The following is a 16,785-nucleotide window of genomic DNA, read 5'->3' on the forward strand; positions in this document are numbered from 1 at the left end:
AACAGCCATGTAATCATAATATTCACAAAAACCCATGCCGCTGCACCGCAATCCAGCATTCCTAACGCTCAGAACTGATATGAGAGATCTTCTTACTGTGAGGTTTTGTTGTGTTGGCAAATATCCTAACACAGTAAGCCTCCCGGGTCTGGATCCCACCTCCACATAGGAAACTGCTGTTTCCATGGCGATGATCCTGCTGACTGATAAGAGGTCTCACCTGACACGGACCCCAGTTCGTCAGCTTCCAGTCATACCTGTGATTCAGCAAAGTGAATATTACATCATACCACCAATCCACATCCATGTTGGAGTTTAATTATTTTTTTCAGAAGTAAAAATCCTTTCCAATCCCGGTGCTGGAGCATCCAATATGCTCTTTTTTTCTGGGTTAAGCTTCACACACACGTGAGATAAATCCATTTAGTTTAAATCAGAAAGTAAACACTGAAGAGATGAAATTATTTACTGTACTGTATAATGAATATTTCTGATCGTATACCTGGGACAAAGTGGAAGTAACTCTTCCAGTGTGTTACAAGTCTCTACTTCTTCTAAAGCAGGACATTCTTCTCCTCCAGCGATAGGAACTGTCTTCATGCTGCGCTTCCTGCTCCGAAAGCCTGCTGATTGGTCTGTTGTCCTACAGGTTTTAGAGCACTGGCTCCATGCTGACCAAGAAGAAACGTCACAATCTCTAGGCATCACGCAAGAGCGAAAGTTTACGCTGGTGCCCACATGGTCACAAAGACTGGAAATGAAGGAAAAACGTATCTGGTGATCATTATTCACTGTAGCGATCTGATCTAAGGCCAAAACATTTGCAGTGTTTTATAACATTTACATGTCTGGCATTTGGCAGACGCTCTTATCCAGAGCGACATACAAAAGTGCTTTAAAGTCTCTATCAATGAATACATTAACACTGGTTCAATAGGTCACAGACTTAGTATACCATCTGTACATAAAAAACAGGGAAAATAAGAGCTAGTTTAAGTGCTTCAGAAGACAGTCAGTGACTCGGCTGTACGGACATCTAGGAGAAGGTTATTCCACCACCTCGGTGCCAGAACAGAGGAAGAGTCTAGACCAGGGGTGTCCAATCTTATCCGCAAAGGGCCGGTGTGGGTGCAGGTTTTCATTCCAACTGAGCAGAAGCCACACCTGAGTCTACTGAAAGCCAAGATCTACTGATTAGCCAGTTGGAATCAGGTATAGCTTCTGCTTGGTTGGAATGAAAACCTGCACCCACACCGGCCCTTTTTGGATAAGATTGGACACCCCTGGTCTATATGTATACCTACCTTTTACCCTGAGAGATGGTGGGACCAGTCAAGCAGTGCTAAAAGACTAGCTGAGACTAATTTTGTTAGATTTCAGTATTAGACACAGATTTGTTTCCTGGTATCTGGGATGTCTGACAAATAGACGCCTTCTGTATGTCAGTCTTTTTATAGATGCTACTCATTATTACCTAATAGGTGAATTTCACTGAATTTATTAGCTTTCCTGCACAAAATGAGATAACTCCTATTACATAGTGACATTGAATCCAAACTCGGAACATTACAATAAATAAATAAAAACATTTTTTTTTTTTTTTTAAATCTTTATTAATCTTGTAGCAACTGGAGAACATTTGGAACTCGTAATACTGTTGACTCAATAAACGGTAGTCCAAAGTCATACACAAAATTCAGTTAAGTTCCAGATCCAGACGATAATCATTAGGCATGGTCAACAGGACAGGTCAGTGTAAAGGATAAAGCAACAAATCAGCACATCAGTTAATCACCAAGGCTGTTCTACATTGTCCATGTCCTTTATATACTCTACAAACAGGAAATTTCTGTGCAATGAACAATGCAAGAACAGCTCTAGATTTTGATAGGTGAATTGCCCCTGCTGGATGTGCCATTATTTTATTAAATCGTATATTGAGAAACATCAGAGCAGACATATTTGACCTACATATTTGAAATTCCTGGATACTGCATAATCCTAATATTTTCATGCTTTCTTATGAACACAGATTCATGCCTATTCGGATGAAATCAGAAACGAAATGAAATACTTAATGATGCATTTATTATTCTAATCTGTGAATCATCCTTTAGTTCTCCTCAAATGCAGATGTGATGCTATGATAATAGTAACAGCTACTACAGTTTATAAACACAATTCAGCCATAATAAATCAGGATAATTAACTGCTTGGGCATTTCCCAGAATGTTAATAACTTCATTCAGTAATTACATTCTAATTTATAAACTAAGAACTAAACTTGGCAGAGACATTCAAATTGTTTTTCGCAGTGCTAATAGGATTAAGCTTCTGCTTGGACGTTTTAATAGGTATGCTAATTAACTCTCAAATATTTCATTCAAGAATCTGGAGAAAGTGTCGGAGTAGCTACTTAGTAGTCAATGTTGGTTCACAGAACTGGATTATATTGAAAAATCGAGGTTTTCCTGAATCTGAATTTTGAGAAATGCTAATTTAATAATATGTACTGTATGTAATTAATGTATTAGTTATTCACTATTATGCTTAATTTTTCTTCCTAATTTGATCATCTGCTAATTCCTACCCACCGTCCAGCTCTCCCTATTAATCTATAGCTACTAACCTAACCTAACGTAAGCTAAGGGAGTGAGGGGATGAAGCTAACACGTTCCTCCTTAAAGACACATGACCTGCCCAACCAATCCCTTTAAACTGCTGCTTACGCTGAAACAACACAGACATGAGAGCATAACACATGCTAGCTGCATAGTGTGATCCACCCTCTTCTGCATAAGTGAGCTCACAAGTATCTATGGTTGGCTAGAGGCTCTGTGATTGACAGGGGAGAGAGTGCATGCCATCCCTCCCACTTAAAAGCACAGCTCATTTTGCATCACATTCTGGCCATGAATGTATCAGCTCTTGTTTGAAAGTGAACAAAGAAAAAAAGTTATGTGCTACATGCTCATTCATCAGGCAGCTTATGTACACACACACACACACACACAGCTCTTTGTTTTTTATCCATGGTAGCACCAGCAGCAGCAGCAGATGCTGTTGGTTTATGTAATATTGTTTCATTACTACATCCCACGCCTTTATATTGCATAATACTAGTCATAAAGCTTCGTGTGTATTTATCACATTATGTGAGACACAATATCTTAGTTAAAAATAGAGAGAAATGAATTTTTGGTGAGTATGGAAAAGCTCATAATAAACATACAAATGTGCACACAAACACACACACACACACACACACACAAACTGCACATTTCATATTAAACCTGCGAGAAGACTGAGATCAGCAAACAGACAGAAATATTCCTGCAGTCAGTTGGCATTTTCCAAAACAGGAGACAAACACTGGTGATCATTAGCTGTGAGTGTCAAAAGGGCTTGGATAAATTTTTCGCATACGCAGAGCTTGTAATGACCCAGTGTGCAGTAAATTGAAACTAAATATTAACACATATATAACACTGATATAAGGCTGTCAATAAAAAAAAGAGAGAGTAAAAATCTGTTTTTGTTGCAGATGGAGATTTACAGTTTATATCATTAATTGATTACTGATTATTTATTCACTGATTGATAGGTAACTCACCTTAGCATGGCGTTCTTGCCGTCACTTCTCGTACAGCGGACTTGCCGTGTTTGGTATCCGATGTCAATATCCCATGCTGCTTTGAGGCTTCTATGGTGATCATGGTGATGATGCTGAAAGAGGATATTTCCAGCATGCTCCTTGACGTTATGTGATGATTTGAGCACTATGTGTCCACTCAGACTATGACTAAAGTCAACTGTGGTCCTTTCACTGGGCATCGTGCCTTTGCGTCTGCAAGGACTCCAAGGTCCTGCCCACAAGCTGTAGCTGTGTTTCTGTTGGTCAGAGGGACACTGGGGAATGTTTTGGCTACAAGGACGGACTTGCGTGAGGCTCGGACAGGCAGCTCCTCCGTAAAGAGGCGGGGCTAACACCTGCCGCGTACGGTGCTGTAGAGTAGGAGCACAGGTACGGCTGCAAGGTGACCAGTGAGAGAAGCTCGAAACGACGCAGTCGAGCGGACATGGCAGCAGACATGCCCTCTCCAGCTCTGGTGTCGGAGAAAACGCTACGCACATATGGGAGTTCACAGTGGTGCTGTTCAAATGAAGTACACAGATCGCAGTGCGTTTCTGGAGGCCACGCTGTGCTGTCACACACTGCTCAGCAGCCAGGGGAGGAGTTGGCGAACACGGACCCCATGCAGATGTTTGCCATTCAAACAGCTGCCGCTGCCACTCACACACCTTCACACAGGTGCGCTGGAGAGCTGGGCGCTTCCAGAGCTGACAGTTGGACTGGTGTGTGCTCCAGCCTTCAGAGTGAACACACCATACAGAGCGAACCTGCAGACCTGCAGAACCACACTCGGAAGCCTTGCACTCACCCCACATGCCTTTAATGGGAGACAGAGAGGGAGAAACATACAGGAATTGTCCTTTAATTTAGTTCTCTTCTGAACTTCTTAATGTAAATGTGTACACCTGTACAACCTGTACATCTGTTTATTCATGCAATTATACAATCAAGACAGTCATGTGCCAGCAGTGAGGTGAATAGTCATAAAAACACCCAAGCTTCAGTTATTGATCACCTCATGCCTTAAAATGAGGAACCTATGTGACCTCAGTGACTTGATACGGTTGTTGGCATCAAAAGGATTCGGTTGAGTATTTATTTAAACTGTTGATTTCAAGAGATTCTCAATGCCTTCTGTAGTTGTAGCCCACCCACCTCAAAGTTTAATGTGTTATGCCTCCTGAGATGCTTTTCTGCCCACTACAGTTGTAACAAGTGATTATTTGAGTTACTGCAGCCTTTCTCATCTGATCTATCTGATTAATCTCTTCAACAAGGCATGCACAAGTCCTGCATACTGGACATTTTCTTCTGAAATACTCAAACCACTCAGTCTGGAACTGACAACCAAGTCACGGTCAAAGCCAATGAGATCACTGAGATCTTTCCCTATTCTGAAATTTGATGTGAACATGAACTGTAGCTGTACGCTTCTTATTTACTGCACGGATGCAAATGATTGGCTGATTGAATAACTGTAACAGGTGTACAGCTATTCCTGTTAAAGTGAATAGTGAATCTATATTACATATGAAAACATGAAAATCCTGACACCATATGGAAAGGAAAACGAAAAATATTACATCAGTGAAACCCGGTCGACTATATTAGATTAGTGTCACTGTAATAAGAGAGGAAGCATGAAGGGGGATATGGGGGAGTTGGGGGTTTATAGAGGTTATAGGGGTTTTTATGGAAACTGAATGCTTTCTAGAGACTAAGCAAGTATGACATCATCATCTGTTAGACCACATGGAGAGTTAAGGCCTGAGCTTCATATCACTCCCAATTCCCTAACCACAGTCACAGGAGGTCATATCAGAGTGTGAAAACAGGTTCACATGGAAAAGAGGCACATGGAAAATTTTCTATTGTCTTTAAATAGGTGTCTCAACTGAGCTTTTTTCACATCTGTGTCATCAGTTATTTAAAGAATAATCTCCTTTATCGTATAATCTTTCTGATATGCAAAATATTTCAGACACAGTCACCTCAAATTTATTTATTTGTATTTTATACTGAAAAACAAAATAGTGCACCTACTCTTAATCTTAGTGTTTACATGTTAATTACTGCCTGAAAACTACCCCTGAAGCATTTCTGCTAATTGTATTCTATTACATGCTGGTAATTACTCCTAAAGAGCTCGTTATGCTTCAGTCTAATATTATTTGAACTACACTTGCTATATTTATAGTCCAGTTATAGCCATGATAATACAGGAACCTGCAATAAAGGCTGTTGGCTGTCTGACTGGGACTTGACTACTTACTTTGGGTGTAATTTCTCAGACATTTCCTAAAATATGGTTGGGCAGTTTTTATAATAAAATAAAGGCCCATTAAATCTCAACACTGAGATTCAGTTTGAGCACTGCATCTGTTCTGAAGGAAAATACCTCTCACTTGTAATGGTTGTAAATATATTGCTAGCAATGGGCGAAGGAAGCACCTTAAGCTTTAGGAAGCTGTAAAGCTCAGTAATAGAAAAAGGAGTCTGATGAAAGAGAAATTCGTCTTTCAGAGTGGCTGATTCTACAAGAATGCCAGCACTATTCACTCAGCAGAATAGTTCATTTGACGAATACCTGAATGACAGAAGGTGCATTATCAAGCCCAAAAGGCATTACTTGGTATTTCTACTTTCAGTAAACCTCGACAGAACATCAATTCCACCATGGTACAGTTTATTGGATTCTAAATTGTTCAAACATTTCCATATTGAACAATTCTATATAGCTAGATTCCTTTTATGCACCTGCATGTGGGCTCTGATTCTCTAAAGTTGACCTTCTTCACATCAACTCTAAGACCAGGCAAGTGACAAATGAGCACATACAACTATATAGATCTGGAACTGTCTGAATATAAAATTTATTTATTTGTAAGATTTACCTGATAACATCTCATTTATCAAAACTGTGGCCTTATGCAGACATGAACCAGACATTCAGTTGTTCTACAGACCAAATATCATAATATTAAGTATGTCAAAGTAGCTTTGATTGTTTAATGCTTGTTGTTGTTTTTATTGAGAACTATTGAGAATCTGCTGATCTGCTGGCGCATACAACAGTCTCAAGGTATGAAAAGCAAAATACACTGTAAACAGTATTTGAGTCAGAAACAATGTCTTGTTAACCAAATAAAATATTAAAAGCAGTCAGGTAGGAACCAGTAACTAGGAAGGTACAGTGGAACCTCAGCATACAAATTTAATTTGTTCTGGAGGCGAGTTCTTAAGGCGAAAATTTGTATTACGAAACAAATTTTCCCATAAGATATAATGTAAATGCAGATAATCCGTTCCATCACCCAAAAATATTACCAATATTACCAATATGAAGTGTATGTAAACTGTATGGCTGCTTACGAAGACCTGACCCAAGCCAAGCATTCCATGTCAAGGGTCCTCACAGGAGACTGATCCACCAAGCTTGGGCTAAAAGTAGAACAGACCACCCACGCCACCAATCTGTCAACAAAAACATGCATGGAAAATCACATAGCTGTTGCACACATGCCGAAGGCAATGTCAGTATCTTGGGTTGACTCTTTCGAAACAGCTTTCGCCGACTGAAAAAATTTTTTTGTAGAACTCGCTTTGGTTGGCTTCACTTGGCTTTCCTCTGACACAAACAAGATTTGAACAGCATCTGGACATACACATAACTTAGCTGGCGTTCGGTTCGGTTTGGTTCGGTTTGTTTGTATGCCAAAAGTTCTTTGTATGCCGAGGTTCCAGTGTACCAGTAATCTACATAATATAATTACACAGCATGTGTATAGAAGAGCAAATCTGAAAGCACAACACTCTGAAACCTGATTTTTTTTTTGGGGAAACTGAAGGTACAGTGTACACAGACTCTATAAAAACTGAATTGAATTATTAGTCAGAAGCTGTTACAAGATGCATTGGGTGAGAATTTGGTGTAAACAACATTAAGCCTGGATCTATCCATGGTGTGTGTAATAGTGCAGGAAATAACTTCCTGGTATATATTAGTTTCATAATATCATTTTAAATGCTATAACTATTGGTGCTGAGCAGGTGAATGGTTTCTACCCATTTTCTGCTACTGCCAAGAGGTTAAGGTGTCACTAAGCACATGCCATACCAAGCTGCTTTCACAAACACAACAATGAGAGTACTTGCTATAAATTACTCATCTCAGAGTTCCCAGCACAGCAAGCTCTGCTTACATGCCAGTCTTTTTTAGTTTTACACATTTTCACTTCATTGATTTTCCTTAGATTATTCATTCATCTACACGACCACTCAAAAGTTTGGAATTACTCAAACATTGTATTGTTTTCCAAGGAAACACACAAAATTAGTCTGAATAGAAAATATAGCAAAAGAACAGAAAATGCTGACATGTCAGAGTTAGAAATAATGATTTTGATGGAAATGATGATTGTTTTCTTCAAAGTTTGCCTTCATAAAAAAAAATAAAAAACACCTTTTGCAGCAATTACAGCCTGGGCATTCTAGCTGTCAGTTTTTCAAGATAATCTGATGAGATTTCACCCCATGCATCCTGCAGCATCTCCCACAAGATGGATTGGCTGATGGAGTCTTCCTCCGTAGCTGAAATCAAGCTGAAATATGCAAGTGATCCCAAACTTTTGAGCAGTAGTGTATGTTATAAGTTTATCATTCTGTGTATATATTTCTGCTTTATGCTCTGATTTACTTATCTAGTTATATGTGTCTGTTTTTTAGTCCAATTCTTCTAGTTCTTTTTTTCCAATTATTTTTTTTTGTTTGTTTATTAAAACCATTGTGCGCTCGTATCTTAGCTTGCACAGGATATTTACTTGTCTTGAGTCATCATAGTAGTTCTACAAAGTCACAATGTGTTCCCAGGATCTTCTTGTATTCATGCCATAAATTATTCACTGTCACGTGTGTTAACACCTACAAGTACAGTAGCAAGTACCACGAATCCAGGAAAATTCAATCCCTATTCTGTAGTGACTAATCCACTACATTTAGGATACTGCCAAGAATTATCTGGGGGACTCCAACAAGTTTTACTTGTTGATATTACATGCATGATTTACTTTTTTTTAAGCCTACAGTTTAATTTTCAGCAAGCCTCAAACTTGTTCTACTCTTTGCACTTCTCCCACAAAACAAATATTTCATCTTTCACTGAATCTGATTCTATACAATAACATTAAAACTACAATATAATGCATTATTATGCTTGTGACAAGCGGGCAACGGAGTCAAATTAGCGATTGCCGAAGGTCAGCTGCAGTAGGCTTGTAAAATTTTTAGGAAACAATTTCAGAATGCCGATATACAAAAAGTTAAGGCTTTTGGGTGAAATTTGTGGATAATGTGAAAGGTTCACGCTACAATAATATTATATCATGAAAGTAGGGCATTTAAGTAGAAGCATGCAGTGGTGATTTCCTCATCTCAAACAATTTATTGAAACAAAAGCCAACAACAGTGGTGGGTATACCACAACAAAAAATGTCAATGTCTCAATAATTTGTCATGTGCCCTTGACCATCAATTACAGCTTGACAACGACGTCTCATGCTGTTCACGAGTCGACTTATTGTCTGCTGAGGCATGGCATTCCACTCTTCTTGAAGGGCGGCCCTCAGGTCATTGAGGTTCTGGGGTGCAGGGTTCCGAGCCTCTACACGGCGATTAAGCTGATCCCATAGGTTGTCTATGGGATTCTGGTCTGGAGAAAGTGCAGGCCACTCCATTTGAGGTACCCCAGCCTCCAGCAGCCGTTCCCTAATGATGCAACCTCGATGAGCTGGAGCATTGTCGTCCATGAAGATGAAATTAGGCCTGTGTTGTTCATGCAGGGGCACAATGACTGGATTAATGATGTTATTCAGGTAGTATTGGCTTGTCACTGTACCATTCACAAGATGTAGGGCAGTTCTGTATTGAATAGACACACCTGCCCAGACTGTAACACCACCACAACAGTGGCTGATGCATAGTGCTCCCCTTGGCGTCTCCAACATCGTTGGCGGCAATCATTTCTGCTCACTGTGAATCGACTTTCTTCAGAGAACAGCAGTGAGGCCCACTGGTCCCTTGTCCAGCGTAAATGCTCCCTGGCCCATGCGAGACGATGACGTCTGTGCCTGGTGATGTGGTCAGGTACCCTTGCAGGTCATCTAGCACGCAGACCACGCTGATGTAAACGGTATCGAATGGTCTGACGTGACACTTGGGTGACTCTCACCTCCCTTAAATGTGCCTGGAATTGAGTGCCATTCATCATCCGGTTCTGCAGGGCACTGTTCACAATGAAGTGGTCATCAACATGAGATGTGGCCAAAGGACGTTCACTTCTATGCCTTTCTGTGACTCTTCCAGTCTCTCTGTATCTCTGTCGCAACCTGCTGATGGCACTCTGACACTCTAAGCTCAGTGGCCACTTCCCTCTGAGAACATCCTGTTTGAAGCCTCGCAATGGTGAGGTACTGTTGATCAATTGTTAGGTGTGGTCTTGGTCTCATGATGTCAAAATGTGAACAGCATGATGAAGAGGACTGTTTAAATACCAATTCTAATTGAACCAGAAAATTTATTGGTCGATTCATGGATCAAACACCAGTTGTGAATTTTGCCGTTAAGCACCTTGTTAGAGAACAGCAAGTTCTGCAAAAAGTACTGAAACACTGAACAGTTGGACATGTGCATTCAAAAGTGTAGAGAAGGTCAAATTAAGTTCACCTGTAAAGGTTATAGTGCATTTTAGGTGCATCCTGAAATTTCACCTGAAAGCCGAATATCCTTAACTTTTTGTGAGTAGTGTATATACTGTATATATATATATATATATATATATATATATATATATATATATATATATATATATATATACAGTTATGGTGACAAATCTGATTATTTCTTAAAAAGATAAGTGTCCAGCCTTTTGAAGGCTCCTGAAGGCAAATTCCATGCCCGTACCATCAATCAGACTGTTGGCATAGTAGCAGCAACAGACAGATGGAGAGAGAGAACGAAAGAGGAAAAGGACCATTCTCTTGCCAATGAGCATGTTAGAGAAAAAGAAACGAACTACTGCTTTAGGCGGGTGAACGATAATGATAATTATGTGCAGCAGAGGCAACAAAACAAATCCTACAGGGCCATATAAAGCTTGGTATAGTATACCATCCATTCAGAAACCTGGTTTGTGAGCTGATCTGGTATCTGGGTGTGTATGATATGTGAAACACTTTGTGTGTGTGTGTGTGTGTATGTGTGTGAAGAGGAGAGAGATTATTCTAATAGGGTGGCTGATGTATATAATTGACTCATTTTGACAATGTGAAGAAGTCTATGAAGTCAGAAGCCTTGTGGTGTGATAATGCTTCATGTAATGTCGACTATTTTAATAATTCTCTGTTTTATTTTATGTGCTGAATTAATTAGTAATTGTATTTTTATCCAAATCAGAATCAGAATATTTTATTTATCCCCACCCAGTACTAACAGTTGCTCACAGTACACAGTGCATCTAAGTAAAGGAAGAGTAAAAATAAAATATAAGAATTATAAAAAAATAAATATACATAGTCAGTTAAAACTATAGGTGCTGTACAGTAAATGAATTCCAGTCGTCTGTTCGAAACACAGTTATACAGTCTGATGCAATCAGGCAGGCATTTCAGTAGCCTGATGGCTAAAACTGAGAGGCACAGACTGAGAAACTTCTTCCCTCAGGATATAAGACTCAACACGGACATGTCCACCATACAGATCCCTTAGGACTCCATTAAGCCTCTCTGTCACTCTTCACTCCACTGACATCTCCACACACTGCATTTTGTACTGTTGCTGTTATATTCCAAACAATTATTCTTTTTCATATTTAGAATATTTTTTTATTTACTTAGTTATTTATACAGTAGGCGCGGTCTAAGGAGGAGCTTTTCATTTCACTGTACATTGTATGTATGTGACAAATAAAATCTTGATAAAATCCTGGCTTCCATAAACTCTTAAAATCTTCTCCTTTTTCGTTGGCATTAAAGTGGATTTGTACAAGATCGTGGTACTTCAAAGTGGTGGAGTGACCAATCATAATTAAATGGGGATTGATGCTCCGTGACTTTTCCTCTAGCTCCGCTATGGCTATGCTAGATGGAAGGCTTAAAGTGGAAACAGAGTGTAAGAAACAAATAACTTATTTCTCCACAATCTCTCTCTCTCGTTTTCTCTTTCTCCTAGCCACAGGGTTATGCACTATGTTGGACAATAAAGAATATAGGAATAGATTAAACCTCCTTTAGCTCTACATATATAACAGCCCATATGAATATTTATATCAGTTTTGATGTCAAGCTGATATAACACCTTAGTGTTTTTTTACTGACATGAGGTTCTGTTATGACAATTTTTGAGCTGAGACCTGACTTTGAGACTTTGTATATTGATGCTATATTTCTGATTAGATGAATCATGAATTCTTACAGAATGTCATGACACTGTTGCAAAGCTTATTTATTTGTTTATTCTTCTTGCTTCATGCTAAATACTTTATCAGCTGCAGCACCATGCATCAGAGAGAGAGAGAGAGAGAGAGAGAGAGTTCTTTGCCTCTTTTTATTGGTCCTGTGGTAAAATACGTATTAAGTCTCCTATGAATACTTCATAGACAGGCATGACACAATGCTTTTTTGGTTCCAAAGACAGCATCAGTGAACAGCAATTATTAAGTTTCAGGCATGCCCCAGGACATATGAAAACCCTGGGCTATATCTAGTGTTAATTGGGATTTGTTATTATTCTGCGGTTTATTCTGCTATTGTTTTTGCCAAACATATAAATGGGGGAGAAATTGTATTCAAATACATAATATATTATTTATATTCAAAGCAATAGCTGTTTCTTTGAATAATGTTCTTAAATGTAGAATGCTGAATGTTGAAAATTTTGTTGATATTTACTAATGGTACAGTAGTAAGACTGCAGTTTGTTTTATAATAATAATAATAATAATAATAATAATAATAATAATAATAATAATAATAATTCCAACTTATTTATTTATTTATTTATTCATTTATTCATTTTAACAGTTTCAAATAGTATTAAAATGCATTTGCAGCGAATGTGGTCCAAATTATTAGTGTGCTGCATATGTCCATGGGAGCCTGCTATTATGAGAAGCTTGTAACATTAATCATCTAAATAATTCAAGACAAACTGACCGTCAGCCATTGAGGTGTAATGTTATAGATTTGGGAATAATTTTAGGTTCAAAGAAAACCCTAAACACCAAATGTCAAGAGTTAATATCAAATTAAAAATGCCCAACTACATTACATCAGGAAAATATATATGGCATTGCAGGTGTAGTGGGCAAACAATACATGCGAGTACAACATAATACAATGCAAAATGACAAAACTATAAGAGGTTTGTATTTTCAATGGAGTTTTTTTACTTCTTAAAAAAAAATCAACAAAACAAACAAAAAAATTAGCACTCAATCTTATTTATTGATATTACTGGTCTGATTTTAATCAGTGCCTTATTCATTAGAGTGGAGTGCTTATTTATAATCAACTAACTTGTTCCACTGCTTTCCAACTCTTCTCAGCATGAACAATATTTAAGTTTGTAATATCTGCTCTTTGCATAATTACTTTAAAAGCGTACATTATTACGCGTTTAACAAGCAAGCAATGGAGTCAAATTAGCAAGAGCTAAAGGGCGATTGCTGTAGGCGAGAAAAGTGCAAGGAAACATGATTTCAGAATAAAACAAATTAGCACTGGAAGAATTATGCACTGCCGAACATTAATTAGAGTATAATGTAGAAAATCTTTATGGTTATGGTTATGGTTATGGGGCTGGTAATGGCGTACAGATGGAATTCAGGCTTGAGCGACCTTGTTTTAGTATAGAGGATAAATAATGCGTCTCAGATGGGCATGATATTTCATCCCTGCTCTGTCAATCAGGCTGTTGTCATAGTAATGGAAAGCAGACAGATGGAGAGACGGGGAAAGGGAAAGAGGAGCATTCACTCAGCACGGTGAGTGTCACCGAGGGTTAAAGCTGAGTGCTTTGATGGGGTTAGCATGAGGACAGCAGAGGCATGCCTGATACTGATCGACTGAATTGAACGGGTCATTGGATTTCAAATGGAGTTGAAGAAAGGGGAGGAAAAAAAAGGAACAAGGTCTGAATAGTGTTATCTTTAGATCATTCAGTTCCACTTCTTGTTATATCACATCACACTGAACTGACTGCTTGTAGAGTCGGGAAGCAGTTATGTCATTTGTACTTCTTTGTATGCTTGGAAGCTTTAATCACATTGACCTGACTTAGGTAGCTAGCTGTATTTTATTTATTGTGCTAGATCCTAAAACGGTGCTATATTTTGTTATACAGGTAATCCATCATCAGCCTGACTATTAATGTTAGCTGAGAATCGATTCAGCATTCCCACAATTTGTGCAGAAGCAATATGTTGAGAAGCTCCACAGTTAACTTACTGTCCAAATCAATCCCTGTTTTCAAGCAGCTGGTTTTCTCAGATTGTTAAAGGTTAAATTGTGCTATATTTCTTATTGTGTTATTGCAGTAAGAAAATCATTTACCCACAGCAAAAGCATCTAATGATATGTGCTTACTGGTTGGTTATGCAATCTAAAGCACATGATGAAGGGGGGTATAGAACAAGATGCTTTTAAGATAGACATATAATTATAATCAAGGTGCTGCATTCATGACCAAGTGGGAACTGGGATGTTTAAACACCAAGCCAAATAGGACCTGGGATGTTTACAAGTGCAAGTAAGCAATGTCTATTTGACTTGGTTGTGTAAAAAGGCAGATACATTTGAAAAACAATAAACAATAAACAATACTATTTAGACCCCTTACTGGTTCTTGGTTATCTATTTACTTTTGGCCATTTAGTGTATATAGAATAATTAAAGAAGTTGAGTATGTGCAATAGAGGTAGAAAATAAGAGTGATAGGTGGTTGGGAATACCATGGTGATCTGTGATATGACACCGGAAGCAATGGTAAGCAGGAGGAATGATGGTAAACAGTGATAGGTCAGTGGGAATAAGGGTGACCAGTATGAACAATGGTGATTAGTAATTGGTTGCTGGGAACAATGGTAACCAATCTGAACAATGTTGACCAGTTATAAATCACTGGGAATAATAGTGACGAGTAGGAATATTGGTGGTTAGTGATTTGTCACTGAGAACAGTCATGACCAGTATGAATGATGTTGATCAGTGACTGCTCACTGGAAACAATTGTGAGCAGAAGAACAGTGGTGACCATTAGGAATAATGGTGATTAGTGATTTGCCACTGGAAAAAAATTGTGACCACTATTTTGATCAGTGATTGGTCACTGGGAATAATTGTGATAAGTAGGAACAATAGTGTTTAGTGATTTGTCACTGGGAACAATGGTGACCAGTATGAATTATGTTGATCAGTGATTGGTCACTTATGACAATGGTGACCAGTAGGAACAATAGTGGTCAGTGATTTGTCACTGTGTGCAATGGTGACCAGCATGGAAGATGCACTGCTGCCTATAACGCGGGACTTGCATCGGGTGACAAGGACTCATACAAGGCTGCGCCATACAACGTTCGGAAAGCGGTGAAGGAGGCGAAGCAGCACTATGGGAGGAAACTAGAGTCACAGCTCCAAAAGAGTGACTCTAGGAGCCTGTGGCAGGGACCAGATGGAATCTCAGTTTGAGTCCTCAGAGCATGTGCTGACAAGCTAGCACTCGTGTTCACGGAAATATTCAAACTCGGCTTAACCCAGTCAGTAATCCCCACATGCTTCAAAGAGTCCATCATTGTTCCTGTCCCGAAGAAACCCCATCCTGCTTCCCTCAATGACTACCGCCCTGCAGCCCTGAACTCAGTAGTGATGAAGCACTTTGAGTCAGAGACTTCATCATCTCCTCAATACCTGACACACTGGATCCACTACAGTTTGCTTACTGCCCGAACCGCTCAACAGATGATGCCATTTCTTACCTCCTTCATACATCACTCACTCACCTGGACACTAGAAAGGGGAACTATAATTCCCTCCACACTCGCCACCAAGCTGGAGCACCTGGGACTCAGTCCATCTCTGTGTCAGGGGATCTCCAATTTCAACTGGCAGACCACAGGCAGTAATGATGGGCAGACATGTCTCAGCTTCCCCCACCCTCAGCACTGGAACCCCCCAGGGTTGTGTTCTGAGCCCCCTGCTGTGGACATATGACTGCATAGCCACTACCAACTCCACCACCGTCATCAAGTTTGCTGACGACACCGTTTTGGTCGGACTGATCTCTGACAACAATGAGACAGCCTACCTGGAGTTGATTAGGAATCTGGAGAACTGGTGCCAGAAGAGCAACCTCCTCCTCAACGTCAACAAGATAAAGGAGCTGATAGTGGACTTCAGCACAAAGCAGGAGAGGAACTACCAGACCCCCGTGAACAACGAGAGCCCAGTGGAGAGAGTGGACAGCTTCAGATACCTCAGTGTTCACATCACGCAGGACCTGCATGGTCCTGTCACATCAACACTGTGGTGAAAAAGGTTTGGCAGCATCTCTACCACCTCAGACGCTTGAGAGACTTTAAACTGCCCTCTAAGGTGCTTAGAAACTTTTACTCCTGCACCATAGAGAGCATCCTGATGGGACACATCACAACCTGGTTCGGGAACAGCACCATGCAGGACAGACAAGCTCTTCAGAGGGTGGTGTGATCAGCTGAGTGCATCATCCGTACCAAGCTCCCTGACCTGCAGTCAATCCAAGGCCAGGAAGATTGTGAAGGACCTCAGCCACCCCAACAATGGAGGTCATTGAGGTCAGGAAAGTGCTTCTACTCCCTGAAGGCCAATACAGAGAGACTGAGGAGAAGCCTCTTCCAGCAGGCTATACGGTCTCTCAACCAGAATTCCACATAGGACTCAACTGTTTGGACTTGCTATGTTTCCTTCACATGTATTGGAAGACACCAAAACCAACCACACCATACATTTGCACATTTGCACACTGCACAGGACTGAAGTACATAAAACATTCTACACACAGCACAACTGCACTTTAAAGATGGACAATACCACTGCTGCTCATCATTTCATTTCACTACAAACACT

General features: G+C 39.7%; 1 protein-coding gene across 2 annotated transcripts in view; it reads right to left on the reverse strand.

Annotated features, from left to right (window-relative positions):
- thsd7bb (thrombospondin, type I, domain containing 7Bb) overlaps positions 1-16,785 on the reverse strand; it is a 93,020-nt gene that overhangs the window by 37,612 nt on the left and 38,623 nt on the right. For both annotated transcript variants that reach the window (XM_058400263.1, XM_058400261.1), the window contains exons 3-5: positions 3,614-4,451; positions 503-751; positions 97-257 (exon numbers count right to left, since the gene is read on the reverse strand). In XM_058400263.1, coding sequence (XP_058256246.1) covers positions 97-257; positions 503-751; positions 3,614-4,451 — 1,248 coding nt within the window. The remainder of the gene's footprint in view (positions 1-96; positions 258-502; positions 752-3,613; positions 4,452-16,785) is intronic.

The sequence above is a fragment of the Hemibagrus wyckioides genome, linkage group LG10 (genome assembly GCF_019097595.1).
Source record: "Hemibagrus wyckioides isolate EC202008001 linkage group LG10, SWU_Hwy_1.0, whole genome shotgun sequence".
NCBI lineage: Eukaryota > Metazoa > Chordata > Actinopteri > Siluriformes > Bagridae > Hemibagrus > Hemibagrus wyckioides.